Here is an 18,440-nt window from a genome sequence, read left to right as displayed (position 1 = left end):
GTAGACCATAAGTGTGAGGTTGCTTCCTTCCTTCCTGATAGTTTCAATGGTTTTAATTAAGAGAAAACAGGAGGAGAGGTAAAGAAAGATGACACAATAGTAATTTATGGAGCAAACTTTTAGGAGACTTGAAGGAGGTGGTGTCACTGAGAAAGGATACTCCTCCTAAGACTGTAGGGAGATAGTGAGCCTAGTGTGGAAGCTGGTAAGCTTTGCAGGAAAAAGGCTGGTAGAAAACAGGAAGGAGTTAAAGGAAGACTTAATCTCGAAGAATGGAACATGTTTGTATAAATTTTAAAAAGTTAGCAAACCATCCCACTCAGAAAAAAGCAATCTGCGAAACCCCATATTTTCCATAATATAGAGTTATATTCGGTAACATTTTGGAGATGGTATGTATGTGTGTATATGTGAAAAAACTTATCAGTCATTATCTTTTCATGCTAAATTTTTATTTCAATGTTATGCAACTGCATAAGTATAAATATTTGTTCAATATACAACAATTATGACATCCATAGGGAATTTCTTAGAGAAAATAAGACTGCAAACACTTTATTGCACAGATCCTAACAAACTTTAAGCTGGTAAATCTACCTCTGGGAGTACTACCGAGGAGCACATCTTACAATCACAGGAGACTGACCAAAGAGAACACAGGAGAATTTCTATCAGCTGATTGGAGAGGTTTACGACAACAGACAGGTATTACATGAGGCAACCTCAAGTACTCTACTCATCCAAAATGCAAAAACGTATTTGGCAAAAGTGATAATACGCTCTACAAAATATACATAAAAATATCATTTGTAAACGAGCACCTAGTTGTGCTTTAAAGGAAACTGAACAGTTAAATAGCAAAGGCTGTAAACCACAAACTGCCTCCCCGATAGACCTGTCTTGATGTCCGAGTGCAGAAGCATTGCGTTATGACAACTGCCGAACACAGATACGAATTATAAATGTTGAGACCACTTTTGAAACTCATTTAAGTTCTCGTAAAGTATTTGTTTCTTCTACAACTTCACAACCTAGTGATGGGAAGTGGCTAAAACTACATGGGGAAAAAAATAGGGGCAAGGAGGAGACTTTGTCTTTTTTTTTTTTTTTTGCCATTGCCAAATCATTTTACAATGAAGGACAACCAAGCAGTCAGTGAAGTTACACCTTTGTTTCTGGGGTAGAGTTTACAGTCTTGCTAAATGATTTATACCATCCACAGGGCTCTAAGATGATGCTGTGCTTAGATGAACAATTTTACAGCCTGGAGATACTAAGACATCCCCAAGGAGGTTTGGGTGCTAGGTTAGTAATCATTGGTAATTATTTTTCTCTAATAAAACAAAACAAAAATTCCTGCTATGGATCCCAAGCATCTTATAAATACTTATCTGTGTGTATTTTATCTTAGTGCCTTAGTACTTATGTCAGCAAGTGCCATCTTATAATATAAAACAAACCACCAGGAAAACTGAAACAAAAAAACAAACAAAAGAAACCCCTCAGCACTAAAATGATTGGACAAATTCTACATATTTCATGGTATACAAAATTTAAATAAGGCTTAGCAAAAGTAAAAAGGACAGTCACATTCAAGCACCAAATAGCTCCAACAGGTCTTTTTGTTACAAAAATGCTGCTCTTTATTAATACAGTATTTTTTTTTTTTTGCATACAAATAAAGAGATCATGTTATGAAATGTGTGGAGCTACTCGATGCATACAGAAATGAATGTGAAACCCAGGAACTTGCTAAAAACAGCAAGCTTCATCTACAACATAAGGCCCCAGCTATGTATTAAAATGTATCAGATGTCCTGATTATTCCTTAATAGATATGCTGTGATGCCAAAATCCACTCCCCCTTTCCTTCCTCAAAAAAGCAAATTTAAAACCTCTTCCAATGCCTGATGCTTATTACTCAACCTAAGTACTAGATGATTTGTGTGCAGCCAGTAATTTTCCTTTTTGTTCAAGGGCAGGGCTGGTGGAGGACGCCTAAACAACGTGTGCTTCTTAGACTAGTGACTCACAGCATAAAGGCCTGAGTTTAAGAGCATGAGAAGAAGAAAAAGCAAGAGAACAGAAATAAAGTTGATGTGTGTTTAATAGCCCCCGCTCTACCTAGGGTGAAGACCCGACATACACATCCATAGACAAGGACAGCTGGCCTTTCAGACAGGTGGACCCAGGATCAAAATGTCCATTAAGATGGCCGTGAAATGAACATGGCTAGGCTCCATTTGTTCTGGCCTTTCCTAATGGAGGATTCCAAATGCAGCGATGAGAGTAGTTCTTGCTTTAGATCTGGAAACACAGGTAGCCAGATACAGTACTATCAAAATCTCTGGTTAAAAAAAAAACATGAAAACTCACAATCTACTGTATTTAGGGCTTTCTTGCATCTTTCTCTCTACCAGGATGTTTTAACTTAGGAAAAACGTAGCCTTGAAATAGTCTCTTAAACCACAGACCAAAACATGTGGGTGGATGTGTTTATACACAAATAAGGGTGTAGCTATACTTTCACATTCACCTGATTTTAATCATTTTTGCTTCATTACTACGTTATGATAAGTGGTAAAGCAAAACTCTTTTTTTTCTTTTTTTTAAAAAAAAAGCTGTAGTAAACGACGCAATCAGCAGCAAGGTATAGACTCTATATCCCAAACCAAACACATTGCCAGATATTTACAGGGAAAATCTTTTTCCTCGACAACCCTCGACTGTAAAGGTATTTATTTTTTCTTGTACAAATACTATCTGGTAACAGTTTTACCGGTTACAATTGGGAAGGCATTTGGAAGAAGGTCCGCTCTTTCTTTCCGTCTTTCCTCTTCCCTTCCCTCAGTGAGGCTCCAGGCTCTGCCTGGTGATGTTCCCACAGTGCTGGTTTCGAAAGGTCGTCAAGACTCAGTCACACATTCGAGTCGGGTCTCCCCAGTGCCACACGGGCCTGCCACATTACGAGGCCTTTTTGTGAGGGCTGCTCCGCAAACTCTCCTTACCCCGCCTCTGCCGGACTACAAAGTCTTTCTCAGAAGAAAGGGCGATGGGGCGGTCAGTGCTGGGCACAGAGGACAGCTTGGTCACCTCTCTGCCTACATTCTGTTTCCATACATCCTGTTTCTGAGTCTGAGGAGACTGGCCTGGGGTAGACTGTTTCCCTTTGGTTTCTCCCGTGGTGGCAGTGACCGAGAGGGCCCTGTCCCGCGGGCCGGCTCCCCCTGCCACATTCGGGTTGGGGTGGTGTGACTCCGGAGTGATGGTGGAGCTCCTAAAAGATGGCAAAGAGTCGCTCTTTGTCATCTGAGTTCCGCCATCACTCCCAGGCAGGGCTTTCCTATGGTCCTTGTTGCTAGGGGCTGTGGGCTCAGTCGTAGTCCCATTGGCCTTGGCAGAAGAGGGGTCGCTGCTGGTGGTAGAGGCCTCTCGAACTCCTAGTCTGACTTCAGGAAAGCTGGAAGAGTAGCTCAGAGACTTCTCTGGGAGGGCAGTGGATCTGAAAGAACTCTGTCCGGTGGCCGAGGGAGACCGTTTCATGCCGCTGGGCTTACCTGCCTCAGTCGGTGGCTTCTGGGGACTGAGCCCTTTCCCCTTGGCCTCTGGCAAGCCTTTCCCCACTGTTGCTGGAGGTCTCTCTGTGCCTTTCAGCCTGGCCTCACCGTGTGCCAGAGAGAGGCTGGCTTCCAGCTTCCTGCTGTCTGCTGGTACATGAAGTGCTTCCGTGCATTTCTTCCCTTCAGACTTCCTGTCTGTGGTGGTAGGCTGTGCACTGGGGCTCTTGTCTGTCTGTCTGCATGGTGGGGAGCCATCTTTCACAGTGGATGGTTTGGGGTGCTTTGGAGACAGGTTTAGCTTTTCACTGACAGTGGGGAGTTTCTGGTCTACAGACTCATTAACCCCTGGATGTCCTTGCCGTGGCAGATACATGGACTTTTCCAGCATCTCCAGGGGACGCCCGCCATCAGTAGGCTTCAGTTTGGTGTCCAGAGGAACCCCTTCAGGGGGCAGTGGGACTGAGGGCCTACTTCCTCCTTGGCCGATTGCATCACTGGCTGTGTTCGGGGAGCAGGGCAGGGCAGGGAGCGCATCTGACAGGCCTTTACTGCTGCCCTTCCCTTCTTGGCTGGGGCCGCCAGGGGGCTGCATGCCCGGCTCTCTGACCACTGCAGCCCCAGTACTTGGCTTCTGTGAGGAGAGCAGCCTGTCTGAGTGCTTGGACTTTGGGGGGCCTGGGTCAGGGCCAGGCTGGGACTTGTGGCTGCTGCTTTCACTGTGCACAGTAGTGGGCTTGGGCAAGTCCTGGAGGCCCAGGCTGGGGTCTGCAGCACAGGGCTTGCTCCCTGGCTCTCTGCCTGAAGAGGGGCTGGGTGAACTGCAGTGCTGCCGAGTGGCCATGCTGGGCAGTTCTTTGGTGATCAGTGGGGTCTGAGAGCCACTGCCGAGATGCTGTTGTAGAAGCTGTTCTTTACTTTCTGGTTCCTTGAAACTGTCTTTCTGCAAAGATGGGAAACCAGAAAGCTTTTCATTCTTCCCACTCTCAATTCTGGGTGGCTGCAGAGACCGCCTGGCAGGAGGGGCTTCCGGCTTGGGCTCCACGCCACTCCTGCCCATGCCCAGCTCCTTCTCACAAAGAATCCCCACCGAGTGCAAAGAGCCCTCTCTGGCCAGCTGCCTTGCCTCATCTTGGCCTTCTCTGTGATTTGTTTTCCCGCAAGGCCCCCATGCTTTCTCCATGGCCTGGGTCTGTGTGGAGAGATCTGGGTGGGTCCTTCCCACAGAGGGGAGATTTCTGGAGTTTTCACTGGTTTTAGCAGCTTCTAGAGAACACAGCTCCATGGAGGGGTCTCTGTGGACACCAGCCTTTGTGGCAGACCGCTCGCTTCTGGCTGTGGAAGGGCCTATTTCGGACGATTCCCTTCTACTCGGCTCCTCCCTTGAGGAGACACTTTCAGGTGGGGGTGGGCCACGCGGTCTGGACGTGTCAGACCTGTGCAGGTTCTTCTCCAGGAAGGGCCGGCGCTTAGTGTTGGGGCTGGGGTCTTGGTGTTTGCTAGGGCCACCCTCTCTCCGCTGAGGATCATTTTCCGTGACTGTCACCAGGCTTCTGGTGGCATGGGGAACTTTCCTGTCCTGCTTTAGCTCTGGGTCAGGCAGGGGAGCTGCTGGTGAATTCTGGAGACCCCGGCTGGGTGGGGGGAAGCGAGGCTCGAGCAGGTAGGGTTTACTCATCTTGAAGCCAGCAGGGGAAGGCTCCCTCTGACCAGCAGTGTCACCCTTCTTGCCCCCGTTGCTGGGAAGAGCCAGTGGCGCAGAGGGTCCCATGTCACTGCCTGGGCTGGGGCTCTGTGCAGGTTCTGGCGAAAGCCGCTCTGTCTTGGAGGCCTGAGGTCCAGACAGGAGAGCAATGTCCAAAGTGCCCTCAATTGGCTTTAGGCACGACACAGACCTACATTCCAGCTTATACTCAGAGGGGCTTTTCCGGACAGGTGACTCAGGAGCAACCAAACTTGGCTTTTCCGCTCCACCATCCACCCGGCCAGCTAAGGCCTTGAGAGGGACGAAAGAGACACTGCTTATCTGAGCTGCATGGGCACTGCTGATAAATGATCTGCTGTCAGAGGCCAGTGGGGCCTCCTGCTGCCCACTGATGGGCCAGACTGGGTTCCCCGGCAGGCATTCATGGGCACTAGATGTCATCTTGGACTTAAGCACAGGGCAGAGGCTGTCATCTTTGTCATCAAGTGACATTTTCTTCCGGAGGTAATCAATGTTGGCCAGCTTGCTGTCTAACTTCTCACATCGGGGATACTCCTTGGCTTGGGGAGCCTTCTCTATGTTGTCACCCTTCCCAGAGGTGGACCTGTCAGTGGAGTGACAGAGAGTGTCTTGGTGGGTACCAGGAGTGGAGGCTCGTTTGAAGTCACAGTTGCCCTGGCTGTGGTCCCCCGGAGCCGGGCCACAGCCAGCTGCTGCCCCATCTGAGGTCACACTCTCGCTGGCCCGCACGCTGGCCTGCTTATGAAGAGCATCCTTCAGCAGACTGCCCAGGGACTGGGTCTCCTGCATGGCTGCTTTGTTTTCAAAATGATTAGATCTTTCTAAAGCCTTTGGATATATCTTTTTCTCTCTCTCTTCTAGCCTTGAAGTAGAGAGGTTTTCCGAATCACTACCAAGTCCGTGGGGTTTCTGGTAGGAATCTTGTTTCTCTGGGAAACCGTCTGGTTTCTTCACCACTACCTTGGCCTTCAGCTTCTCTCGGTCCAGGTCGTCCACAGATTCCTGTCTTCCCAGCTTCCGGGAGACGGGGCGTTTCAGGCAGCCTTGTTCCACAGGCCTGGCTCGGCTGAGGGCAGGTGCGTCACACACGTTTTCCTCCAGGCTCTGCAAGGTCGTGTCCCGCTGGGACTGTTCCCGCTGTCCCTCCTCCTGGGTCACCTCCAGGCTGTGCTTGCGGGAACACAGGTGCTTTTTGTCACTGCCATAGGAGGGAGAGAGCTTCTCCTCCGATTGCACACGCTTCAGCAGTGGGGACCGGGGAGGCTCAGCGCTCTTGGGCCTCACGATGTGTCTGACGATGGTCGGAGGGGAGTGCATTTTGCTGGGAAAGGCTTGAGTAATCTTGGAATTGCCAAGTGAGTGTCCCAACAGAGGAGACGGAGATCGCTGAGGGGAGGTGGGCTGCGGCGTTGGAGAGGGTGTCCGGGCCAGGGGGGAGAGCGGGATGCTGCCAGCCGACTTGCGTCTTCCAGACCGGTATCGCTGCCCACTGAGTTTGGGGGCCAGACCATGGAGAGTGCTTGGCCGGATGTGTCCTGACCCCGCTGGGGAATTAGGGGCACTGGAACTTGGGGAGCTGCTCTGGGAGGAGTTAGTACCTGTGGGGGGAAAACAGAATGCTGTGAGCAATGGCCGCCTTCCCTTTCCCTTCAATGCTTCCAGCCCAAACTGTTTTAGGTAAGGTCAGGTAAAGGTCAGCAATTTGCATCTAATGCTAATGAATGAACACTTTTTAGATAAACCTCCCCACGCCAAGGATTAATCTAGAACTTGCTGTCACATTTGAATGGTGTGAGCGGCCCTATCTGATGACCTTTAAACTGGAACAATCCTCTTGTGTTTTAGGATCTCACATGGTGACTTTGACTTCCTCTCAACATTCCCTTGTTGTCTTGTCCAGGAGACTCACTCACCGGATGGGAAGTCAGGGGTGGAGCGATAGCTGGGCGTAGGAGATCGAGGAGACAAGCTGTGAGTGGGGGACCCTGGGAGGCTCTCCCCTGATGACAGAGATCGGTTTAAGCAGGAGAAACTTCGGCTGGTGTGGAGTAAAGGAGAAGGTTGCTTGGCTAGTTTTTTGAAAAGGGATCTCCTCCTAGAGTGAAAACAGGAGGCAATTGATCAGATTCTACCTTCAGAACTACTCCTGCAACCCCATAATACCAGCTACTCTGTTTGTATCTCTGTGCCAGAGACAGCGATATGGTGGCAGATCCTCTTCAAGAGTAGGATCTCATTTTATATTAAAAATATTTTTATGTCATTGCAAATGGTAGGATTTCATTTTTTTTAATGGCTGAGTAATGTTCTATTGGCTATATGAACCAGAATTTCTTTATCCAATCATCTGTTGATGGGCATTTAGGTTGCTTCCATATCTTGGCTATTGTAAATTGTGCTGCCATGAATATTGGAGTGCATAGATTTTTACGAATTGTTGTTTTGGTTTTCTTTGGATAAATACCCAGAAGTGCAATTGCTAGGTCAAAAAGTATATCCATTTTTAATTTTTTGAGGAACCTCCATACTGTTTTCCATAGCAGCTGTACCAATTTGCAATCCCACCAACAATGTATGAGGGTTCCCTCAGCCATTAAAAAAAAGAAAAGAAAAGAAATCCTACCATTTGCAATGACATGGATGGACCTAGAAGTTATTATGCTGGGCGAAATAAGTCAGACAAAGAAAGATAAATACCACATGATTTCATTTATATGCAGTATCTAAGGAACAAAAAGAACAAACTAATCAAAAACAGACTCACAAATATAGTGGACAATTTGGTGACAGACAGAGGGGAGGGGGCTTGGGAGGCTGGAAGAATGGGGTGAAGGGTTAAAGAAGTACAAATTAGTTGATAGTTGGCATGGGGAGCACGACAGAGGGAATGTAGTTAGCATTAATATAATGGTTAAGTGGAAGGCCAGGGGAGGGAGGAAGCAATTTAGGGGATCGTTTTATGAATATTATAAATATAAATGTCTAACCAATGTACTGTATACTCGAAACTAATTTAAATAAATAAATTTATTTAAAAAATACTTTTATGACTTAGAAAGGAAGAGTCTTTGATAGTATACAATGGAAGTTCTCTTAACCTTAAACACTTCGAGAACAGCTGGGAAGATAGGAAAAAATATATATTCATTCGTTTATTTGCCAAGTTTATGAAGAGGGTGTTCTTTGCCTGAAAGCTTCTGAGTATGTACCCTCAGATATACTGACAAAATTTAATTAAGAGATAATACAAAGTATATCTCTGGGAAAAAAATTATCATCTTGGATACAGAATACTTCAATGGCGACACAGTGGGCAGAGGCTTTATCTACGAGGGGTCGTTAGCTGTGCTTATTCCATTGTGGGCTCTTGAATATTCCTAAGGACAATGTAGGTTGTACATTTACATAGAAAAACCGAGAAAGGTGAACTGAAGCTTATCATATCAGCAGGGCAGCAGACACCATGCTGCAGCAGAAGCAAATGTGTATTTAGCGTTCAACAAGCACGTCTTAAAGCAAAAAGCACAGCTTCAAATGGCTTAGAAGTGCAGGTGGCTGTACAGTTTCTTTACCATGTGGCAAGCTTCACTAACTCCCGATAATCTTAAGCAAAAAGTTTAAACTCTTCTACCCCTTGGAATAGTGTGCTTTAAATGACTTAAAGCACAATCAAAATATAAACCATACATTAAAAAAAAAAAACAAAACAGAATCTCAGAATTTATGTGTTTTTGCATGTGTATAATTTTAATCAAAGTAATGAACACATTAAAACGTCAAACAGTTTTATAAGCTTATAATGAAAAATAACAATGTCCCTACTTTGCCTTTTGCCCACTCCCCAGAGAAATCAATCTCTACCCTTTTATCTATTTTTTTCTCCCATTGGTCTGCATATTGCTAAGTAACGTGCTTATGTTACTTTTTAGTTTTTCAGTTTGGGAAATTATCTGTTGAGGTCCTACCTCAGAAAATGAGAATTAAGCTCTTCTACTTTCTGACCAAATACATGTCCACTTTTTTCTTCCTCTCAATAAAGCCAAAATTTTGGGGTAGAAAAAGGGCTGGTGTTTATATTATATATATTGTTCACAGCTGGGCCATGAAAAGCATAATTCTATTTCTTTTCTTGTACAACGTTGTCTTTCCTGGAGTTGATAAGCATTCCTTTTACATTTGCTTATTGTTCTACATTTCTATCATCAAAAATCCTTTTAATATAATCAGACACATTAGATTTAAGTGGGTTAAGGAGGGGAGCTGCAGCACTGTGCAGGAGCACATCCAGACAATTGCCTGGCAAGAAATGTCCCCACCAGAAACACAGACCTGTGTTTTGCCAGTATCGGCGCAGAACGCAGAAAGATACTCACAGTGCCTCCCAGATGGCAAATGGGTAATCTAGTAAGATTTTTCAATCGGTAAAACAAAGTCTTTTTATTTCTAGGCTTATTTAGATGCTTTAAAAATATAGTTATTTCAGAATATCTGGCATTTAGAAAATAGCAACTGTTTGTTTTTAGAAAATGCGAAGGGCATTATTAAATGTAGATTTAATGCTTTAAAGTCCCTGAAGGTTTGGTTCCTCAAATCCAAATCAACTGAAATGAAGTCTAGAGGCTTAAGAAAGAGCAAAGGGCTTTTTTCATGGTTCACACACATGAGAAAAAGCAATCTGAATTGTTCTACAATAAAACTGTGTAAACCTTTTCACTAAGAAAAATAATGCTATTATGAATATGAACTTTAATGTATAAATATATGTAAACCTCAGCATAATATTTTTCACATGTAAGCATTTAAATTAAGATGGGAGTAACTTTCCTCTAACATGAATATACACTAACCTCGCAAAGAACACTGCTTTAACTAACCTTTCTAGACTTTCTTTCTTCTTAGATTTCTTGCTCCGCCTCACCATCCGACTCTTATAGCTGTTTCTCCTGGCTGGTCCCGTTTTGATTGATGTGTTTTCAAACGGGGTAGTAGTGATTGACACCTTATTCCCACTCTATAAAAATAAAATGCGTTGATATTAAAGGGAAATGCTGTAATGAAACAAGATCAGAACCGAGAGAGGAGATTCAAAGACAAAGACACACAAAGACATACATACAAAAGGACTTTCATTTCTAAATGATCCTTTTAAACATGAAATCCTGGGGAATACAAACTGAGTAGAGGCAAAATGTGAGGTTTCTTTTAGAGGGTGGGCTCTGGACTGCACAGATCTGAGTTCAAATCCGAGTTCTGGGACCTGAACAGGTTGCTTCTCCTCTCTCTGCCCCCACTTCCTGTGCTACCTCACAGTGAAATCACACCTGCCTCACAGGGGCTCCTCTGAGGATCACACATAGGGTAGAGTTTGTAAAGCCTTTAGCACCCAGTGTGACACATGCAAAGGCTCTATAAATAACAGCTTCATCCATATGTATTAAGCGCAAATGTGCCCAGGGGCTGTCTGCTCTTCTTGATTTATTTTTCTTTTTTTCTCATTTTCGTGTTTTTCCTTTGACCTAGAAATCAAAGAGTAACGGAATAAAATGAGACTTTTATTTTTCATTATTTTAAGAGGTTCCTTTTCGATCACCATAAAACCTGTCAGTTTGCAGAGCTGTCAAGTTTATGCCAGTGAGTATGAAACAGCCTTTTTTCAACCAGGTCACACGTGGTGAGGTAATTTCTGGTGTGTTCATGAGTCTTTTCACCCAGTCCTGGGATAGGAGCTTGCTGGGGACGAACTGGAGAATGTGTCAGAAGCTGGGCTGAGGGGTGCCCAGGGCAGGTGGGCAGAACTGACTCTCTTCACTCCGGCATCAATGACCCCTTCTTGAATTTCTTAATAACCAAGAGAGAAACATGTCCTTTCAAAGTCACGCGTGGGTCTAATTACCCCGAAAAGACCAGAAATAAAAGAAAAGGGCCTTTTAAAAAGCCCATGCCTGGAAGACTCTTAGCAGTTCAGCTCTAGGTGGTACCAAGCAATGGGGAGTTAAGTATGGTGGGGGCAGGGGACTGAAAAAACAAGGATGGACTGTTTTAATGGTAAGGTCTACTCTCCCACGCCTCTAATTTGGGAAGTACGAGATGCCATTATAAGAAGAAAATAAACTATAGGTAAAAAAAAAAAAAAAAGAATCATTGAGAAGCCCACCACTCAGCTAACACTGTAATATTTCAGTATTATTTCCTACAGGTCTTTTTTCGAGCAAGCATAAATTATGCATATATGTAGACATACTTTATAAATCATTTTAATTTTAAATTAATCTAATATTAAGTTTTATGCTGTTTTTTTCATTTCACATTATGTAACTTTGAAAACCTTTCCCCTCACCACTGAATATCCTTTAAGAACATAGTTTTTATTGGCTGTATTGTAATCTTCCATGAGATGGGTGAAATAAAATCTAACTATTTCCCTACTGCTATTGTTTTCTACTTTTAAATTCTTCTAAGAGTCAAAATAAATATTCTTATCTCTATATGACTGTCCTAACCTGATACTTTCCTTAGATTAGGTAATTAGATTCCATGCACTGAATCCAAGGGTCTATCTGAATTTTTTAAAGACTCTTGGTACATACTGATACACTATTTTCCAGAAAGCTTATGCCAATTTATACTTTTGCCAGCAGCACATGAGTACCTATCCTATCATAGGTTTGTCGGAACTGAATATTAACATTAAACAAATTACCAATTGTATAGGAAAAAGTTACGTCACTTTTTATTTTCATTTTTTGACAATTAACAGGCCAGATGTTGTTTCATTTATTTTGGTCATTTGTATTTCTTTAGGGAATGATTTGCTCATGTCTTAGATCCAATTTAGTATCTAAAAGTCTTGGCATTTTATTACTGATTTTAGAGTCTTTATATATTTAAGAACATATAATCCCGTACCTAATATCATCATTATAAAAAATATTTCAGGTAAATAGGATTTAAACTTGAACAATAGAAATTTTTTTTCATTATGAAAGAATAAATATTATGTTCTATATGCAAATGCCAGAGCTTTAAACATAAACCTTTATCTGATAGTAGAGACTGGCATTCTATTTATTTTTAGATGGAAATTTCAGCTTGTAAGTCTAAAAGGCCTGTTGATAAAGACTGTTTGGAATGGAATCTTTTCTTCACAAATCGAGCAAGACCATAATAAAATTTTAGTTTTCCCATATGCCTTCGGTGAAGGAAAAGGGCACAAACAGGGTTGGGGGTTCATCTTTCACAGAAGTTCTTCCAATCCTTTTCTACATTCATATACAGAACAGACACATGGGGCCATAATGATCATGGGTGCTCCTCTCTCCGCTGAATCCAGTTCCACCCCTTTCTCACATAATACAGCACTGACTTTTCTACCTTTATCGATAAGAGGCTAACAATGCCACTCCGTATTTTAAAAGCACGTTTTGAATATTAAAGTATTTGCCACATATATTCTTTTACTTTGTTTTCACAATCAGGTTCCAAGGGCTGTTTTATTGTTGCTATTGTTGTTTTTACAACCGGATGATATGGGAAGGGATTGTAATCCTTGCATTATAGATAAGGAAAACAGATTCAGAGACACTGAGGTTCTTCTTTTCCAGGATCATGGCACCCAGTGGAAGAGCCCAAACCTGGCTGTCCCACCCCTCACCCCCACAGCCTGCTCCTCAAGGGCACAGCAGGCCCAGATCCTTTCCACCGGTCTTGTTCCGAGCTACGTCCATGTCTGGTACTTAAGGAAAAGTGGTGGTGACGGGACCAGGCACTGCACTGACAAGAGGAATGATCATAGTATCAGATCGTCAAGAAGAAATTAAGGAGATATAAAAATAATGTAAACATTGTATAAAAGAAATATAAATGTCGAACATTTTTTGTCAGAAAATAGTTCAACCAGGAATGCTAAATCAGAACACATCACTAGACTGTACAAATGTCCCCTTTGTCTATAAAAAACAAATCCAGTTTTCCTTGTTTCTACATAAGGTTGGTCCAGAGGACAGTTTATTAGACTTATGGAGACACAACAAGAGATAATTTCCCTAAAGAAAAAAAAAAAAAGAGGCAGAGTACCAGTATTTGGTTAGAAACATTAATGATTACAAAAATCATAAATGACTGAAAAAATAACTTCATAGAGAATAGGTGAGAAATAGGAAGACTGCCACCTGGTGGATCAGCTACAGGGAAGGCTGCCTAAATGGCACCATGTGGCTAGACGGGTCGGTTCCTCAACAAATTCCCTTGGAGAATGAACGACCTCTTATCAGAGAAATTCTGTGGTACTTGTTTAAAAATAACAACAAAAAATGGGACCAGTGATTGTTAAATGTTCAGTTAGTTCGCTTTTACTTTAAATTATTTGTGTGATCAGTGCACAGTGGGAGAGCAATTATTTTAAGCTGGCTGAACTGAATACAATAGCAGAAGTCAGTCTATTCAATCTCTTCTCTTAATCTGGTTCCCTGTTACTTAAGAGTTGGCCTTGGGTACCTCTTGAGCTAGACTGTTTTTACATTTCTTCCTCTGCAAAACGCACATGGGGAATGGCACTCTCCCTGCATACCTGCGTCCTTGCTCTAATTCACACACATCACAATCCGGCCCCAGCCATCTTGCACACTTCAACCCTTTTTTGAACCTAAGCTCCAGCCACACTGGTTTACTCATGTATCTCAAGCACTTTGAGCTCTCTGACCCTTGTGTTTTTATGCACTCTCTTTGATTTGCCTAGACCGTCCTGCATCCCCTTCCCATATACTAAATCTCCAACCGGCCTTCACAGCCTTGCACAGATGATCCCTAACTGCTCACATCTGTCCACCACAGTGGAAGGCCATCACTCTTTCAGAACTTGGGCCATATTTACAATCTGTTCCATAATGTTTTGATTGTAGCCGAGTATGGCTACTGTCTTCCCCTGTGAACATCAGACTGTTAGCTATTGGCAATCGGAGAACTTCATGTATAAGCAATCTGGTGTAGTAGTTGAGAGCACAGGCTCCATTGCTACACAGCAAGGGTGTAAATCTTCTGCTTCCTCCTAGCAGATAAGCTTGGGCTGCTCTGCTAACATTTCTCTGCTTTAATCTCTTTATCTGCAAAATGGGGGCATTTATATTTATAGCACCTACCTCACAGGGTATGAGGATTATCTGAGCTTATTTATGTAAAGCACTCTCTATTATCTATTATTCTTATGTGTCATCTGTTGTGGGACTCTTGTAGTACCTAGCACAAAGCTCTGCACATTTCAGGGGCTCAGTGAATATGTGAGGGTGGTAATAATGAGGCTATTTGATGGTCCCCAGAGCTTTAGTATCCAGAGGTTCCCCAGAGTTCACAGAGAAGAAATTTTTGAGGCAGGGGTTGATAAAATTTTAGGGCTTCTCTTATACATTAGGGATTTAAACAACTGCTATCCTGAGAAAGCAACCTGGTTGAGCACAGTGTTTCCTGAACTAGAGAGGTTAAGCTAGGCAGGTTATGTGGACAGGGGATATGACGGGGCCAACATGGCCTCCACCCGTGACCACAGTGAAGCCATGAAACAAGCATGGACTATGCTTACTATGTTTACAATTCAAACAATAAATAAGTAATATTCATGTGTTTCTAATCATATACATGCAGCCCTGTTTGATAGCTCTTCTTCCTTTTTCTAAGGGTGCCATGAGATTTTGTGAAGTAGTTTGTAAGTATAGAACATCACGTAAACAGCATCCAGGAATACAAAAATACAGCTACCACCCTGATGTTCCACCAGTGATGGCACATGGGAGCCCAGTGTTGATACTAGTCACTTTACACTTTGTCTAAGACCTGTAGTTAAATTTGGAAGAAAGCTGCATGATTACACAATTTACTGGGAAGATAATTAAATCCCTTGTATCCTCTTTGTTTTGTTACACTGGTTATCCCTTCTGAGTGCTTCCTTAATGAACAGAGGCAGGATCCTCTGCTTGGGTCTGTGACAGGGCATGCCATGGCTTTGAAGCGTGCCATTGGTTCTCCATTTCAGCATGTTTACACAGTTTCAGACACACATTGACTAGATGCAGGAACGAAGGCACTCCGTAACCAGATGAGGGCAAAATGTTATACATGGGATCATGGGATTCTGCCAAGAGACCTTCGGGAGAAATGTACATTCAAATTTCATAGAAGAGGGAGAGAGGTTTTAAAATCCAGAATCATATTAAAATAATTACCAAATAAATGATGAAAATGATCAATTATGTCTCAGCAAAACAAATGCATATTTTCTAAAGATGCATATTTCAGTTTATTATTTCTTCTGTTTTTATGAGTAGACATGTGAAATTATGTAAAAATATGTTGTGGCAGGAATTATGCCATAAATAACACAATATGGTTATAAAGAATGTAGAAGGCCAAACATGTTACCATTTAAAATCCCTTTGACCTTCTTTTAATTGCTAATGCCAAGATATGGGAAAGCTCTAGTAGGATTGATAACAACTAAGACAAGCTCACCTATACAACAGATTTATTACCCCAAACAAAGGGTCAAAGTTAGTTCCTGGAAAAGCTCAAGGAGCATTTTAGAGATAGCACCTCTGTCTACCTTTTAGAGATAGCACCTCTCTCTACCTTTGTGGTCCCTAACTAACTGGAAAGGCTTATATATTGGATAAAGTAGACAGAGAGACAGCCCAGGCAACTGGACAAAGAATATTATCAGAGATAGATGGTGAATGAAACCAAAAACTCGTCTTATCCAAGTAGGTTCTAGAAGTGGCATGGTTCTACCCAGTAGGCATAATGCAAAAGTGTAAACTAACTCCATCAATCTTAAGGTTTTAATTATCAAATGAATGGCATGTACAAGACAGGAGACAAGACACAACAAAAGTAGATATGCAGTATTTGACTCTTCCCATGGTTAACTTTTGGACAGCAATCAAAGGAGAACCCCCATGGTCACCTCAATTCCACGAACATTTATTGAGTACCCACCTATATACCAAGATCTGGGTAAAGGCTGGGATTATGTGGGAAGTTTTAATAGTAACTCCATATCTCTCCTGCAGAGTTGCTGTCACATTTGCTATGTGTCAGCATGACCATAAGCTGATTTCTTGCCTATGGCTCTGCAATGTTCTCTCAATCTTCAGTCCTATCCCTCTGGTGATCAATAGCACGCATTTGTGAGAAAGCTGGCTAGAGTTAGAGGAATATCCTTTGGGTATGAATAACGGCAATGCTAGACCCCAACCTCTTTGGGGCCTGAGCCCAAGACCAAAATCTCATTAATGCTGTGAATTAATCAGTGGCAATAACTTTCCTATAATCTGCTACTTCACACTAGACCTTTAAGCATACATGCTGTTACTACTCCCGGAACATAGGCCAGACCTAGAATCTTTTGAAGAATACACTTGTGTTGGCTGAGGGAATGGTGGAGAAGGAATGAGAAAATCACTCAACTAAATTTACTTTTGAAAGGCTTTTACAGACTCACTTTCTGTAGTACCTTCCAAATCCCTCATTTTTTTCAAGTTCCAGTTAAATGTCACTTCCCTGTGATGCCTCTCCCCACTTATCGAATGTACTAAAAACAAGTATGAAATTACTCCCTATGCTACAGCCCTAATTAAGTTGTATTTTTATCTGCTTACACATCTCTTACATCTTTCATATTTCTTGAAGGCAAGAATCATACCTAAATTCTGTGTTACTAATGTCTACTATGGCACCTGCCACTGAGCCAGTACTCTAGAAATGATCTGAATGCACATTATTTAAATGCCATATATGTGTATATGCTTTGTTTCTCAACAGGCCATAGCTATCTGAAATTGGGTCATACCTCTATATCTGGCAGCCTCTTACGTGCTCTTGAAGCAAGAGGTCAACCAAAAATCTGCTGTCTGTAAAATAATCCTGCAACTAGAGACACTGTATTTCTGATCACAGATAAATCAGTTTTTTTCTGAAAAAAATTTAATATCAAACTCAAATTCATCTTTATTTTAACCAGATCCATATTTGAAACTATAATTTTATATCCTAGAGTCAGCAGGTGGCAAAGCAAAAAACACAACAGAATTGAGAGGATCAGAATAGATTCTTTCTCTCCATTCCTATTCATATTTCCTGTGATCTTATTCCCTCGGCTTTATTCAGCTTACATTTAAATAGAAATTGATCTCTACTCAAAGTCATTTGTATGGGGGGGGGCGCGCTTAATGATTTCTAGAACTCCTTCTTTGATTACCAGTTATTTATATAATTTATAGTATATGTGTTTACATTCACAATTCTATCTTTCAAAGGAAATCTAACTCTCAGACTAAACTTTCAGATGAGATCCCATAGTTTAATACCACTTTGACTTCCACTATACTAAAATAAAACCTCCTGAATGTTCCTGAAGAAAATTACCTTTGGGATACTTGATTTCCAAACAGATTTTCTTATGTGAAGTATATAAAACAAAGAGAACTCTCACCATTTGTAATTTCGAATAAGAAGAAAAATTAAATTAAGAAATGTTAGTGTAGATATAAGGACATGTTTTTCACCATATAAAATGAGAGAATTCACATCTTTGTCTTTAACCTGAACCTGAGACTAATGAATACTTTTCCCAGTAATAAGACCATGTGTGTAATGAGTACATCAGAGACGCACTCTAGAACTCAAGTATAGAATTCCTAGTTCTCGCTCTTTCTGGCTACCTGCCTCAACTGTACAGCTGTGACATATAAAAGATAATACCTTTAACAAGAGCTCTATCACTTCCGTGTGGACAAGCCCATGTACCGGCTCCCCGTTGACGTGCGTGATCAGATCTCCTGCCTTTAGTCCTGCCTGGCACGCTGGGCTTCCTTCTTCCACATTCTAGAGTCCAAGAAGAGAGGGTACATTTGTAAGGAAACAAATGACAGCTCTAATGCCTCCTATATCTACGGGCAGAATACTCTGAGTTAATTAGCAAAGGACCTTTAGGCTTCTAAAAGGAAATCAAAAAAGCACAGTTACTATTTCTATTCTGTTATCATCCTATAACAGGATAATTCCTGTGGTTCCTTAAAAAAATTTCAGGTGATTTAAGAAGGTAGTTTTTTTGTTTCTTTGTTTGTTTTGTTTTTTTAAAAGCAGGTCAGGGAAAAAACTGAAAAAATAAATAA

General features: G+C 42.2%; 1 protein-coding gene across 3 annotated transcripts in view; it reads right to left on the bottom strand.

Moving 5' to 3' along the window:
- Nucleotides 1-430: 430 nt before the first annotated feature.
- MAST4 (microtubule associated serine/threonine kinase family member 4) overlaps nt 431-18,440 on the bottom strand; it is a 309,991-nt gene continuing 291,981 nt past the window's right edge. For 2 of the 3 annotated variants that reach the window (XM_025047832.1, XM_015590495.2), the window contains 4 exons: nt 18,028-18,150; nt 10,158-10,294; nt 7,197-7,378; nt 431-6,881 (listed from right to left, as the gene is read on the bottom strand). In XM_025047832.1, coding sequence (XP_024903600.1) covers nt 2,965-6,881; nt 7,197-7,378; nt 10,158-10,294; nt 18,028-18,150 — 4,359 coding nt within the window. In that variant the 3' untranslated portion in view covers nt 431-2,964. The remainder of the gene's footprint in view (nt 6,882-7,196; nt 7,379-10,157; nt 10,295-18,027; nt 18,151-18,440) is intronic. The other variant, XM_025047833.1, reaches the window with a different exon arrangement.

Source organism: Pteropus alecto, unplaced genomic scaffold (genome assembly GCF_000325575.1).
Source record: "Pteropus alecto unplaced genomic scaffold, ASM32557v1 scaffold20, whole genome shotgun sequence".
NCBI classification, from domain to species: domain Eukaryota; kingdom Metazoa; phylum Chordata; class Mammalia; order Chiroptera; family Pteropodidae; genus Pteropus; species Pteropus alecto.
Note: the sequence above shows the minus strand (reverse complement) of the source record. Positions and strands in the feature narration are given on the sequence as shown.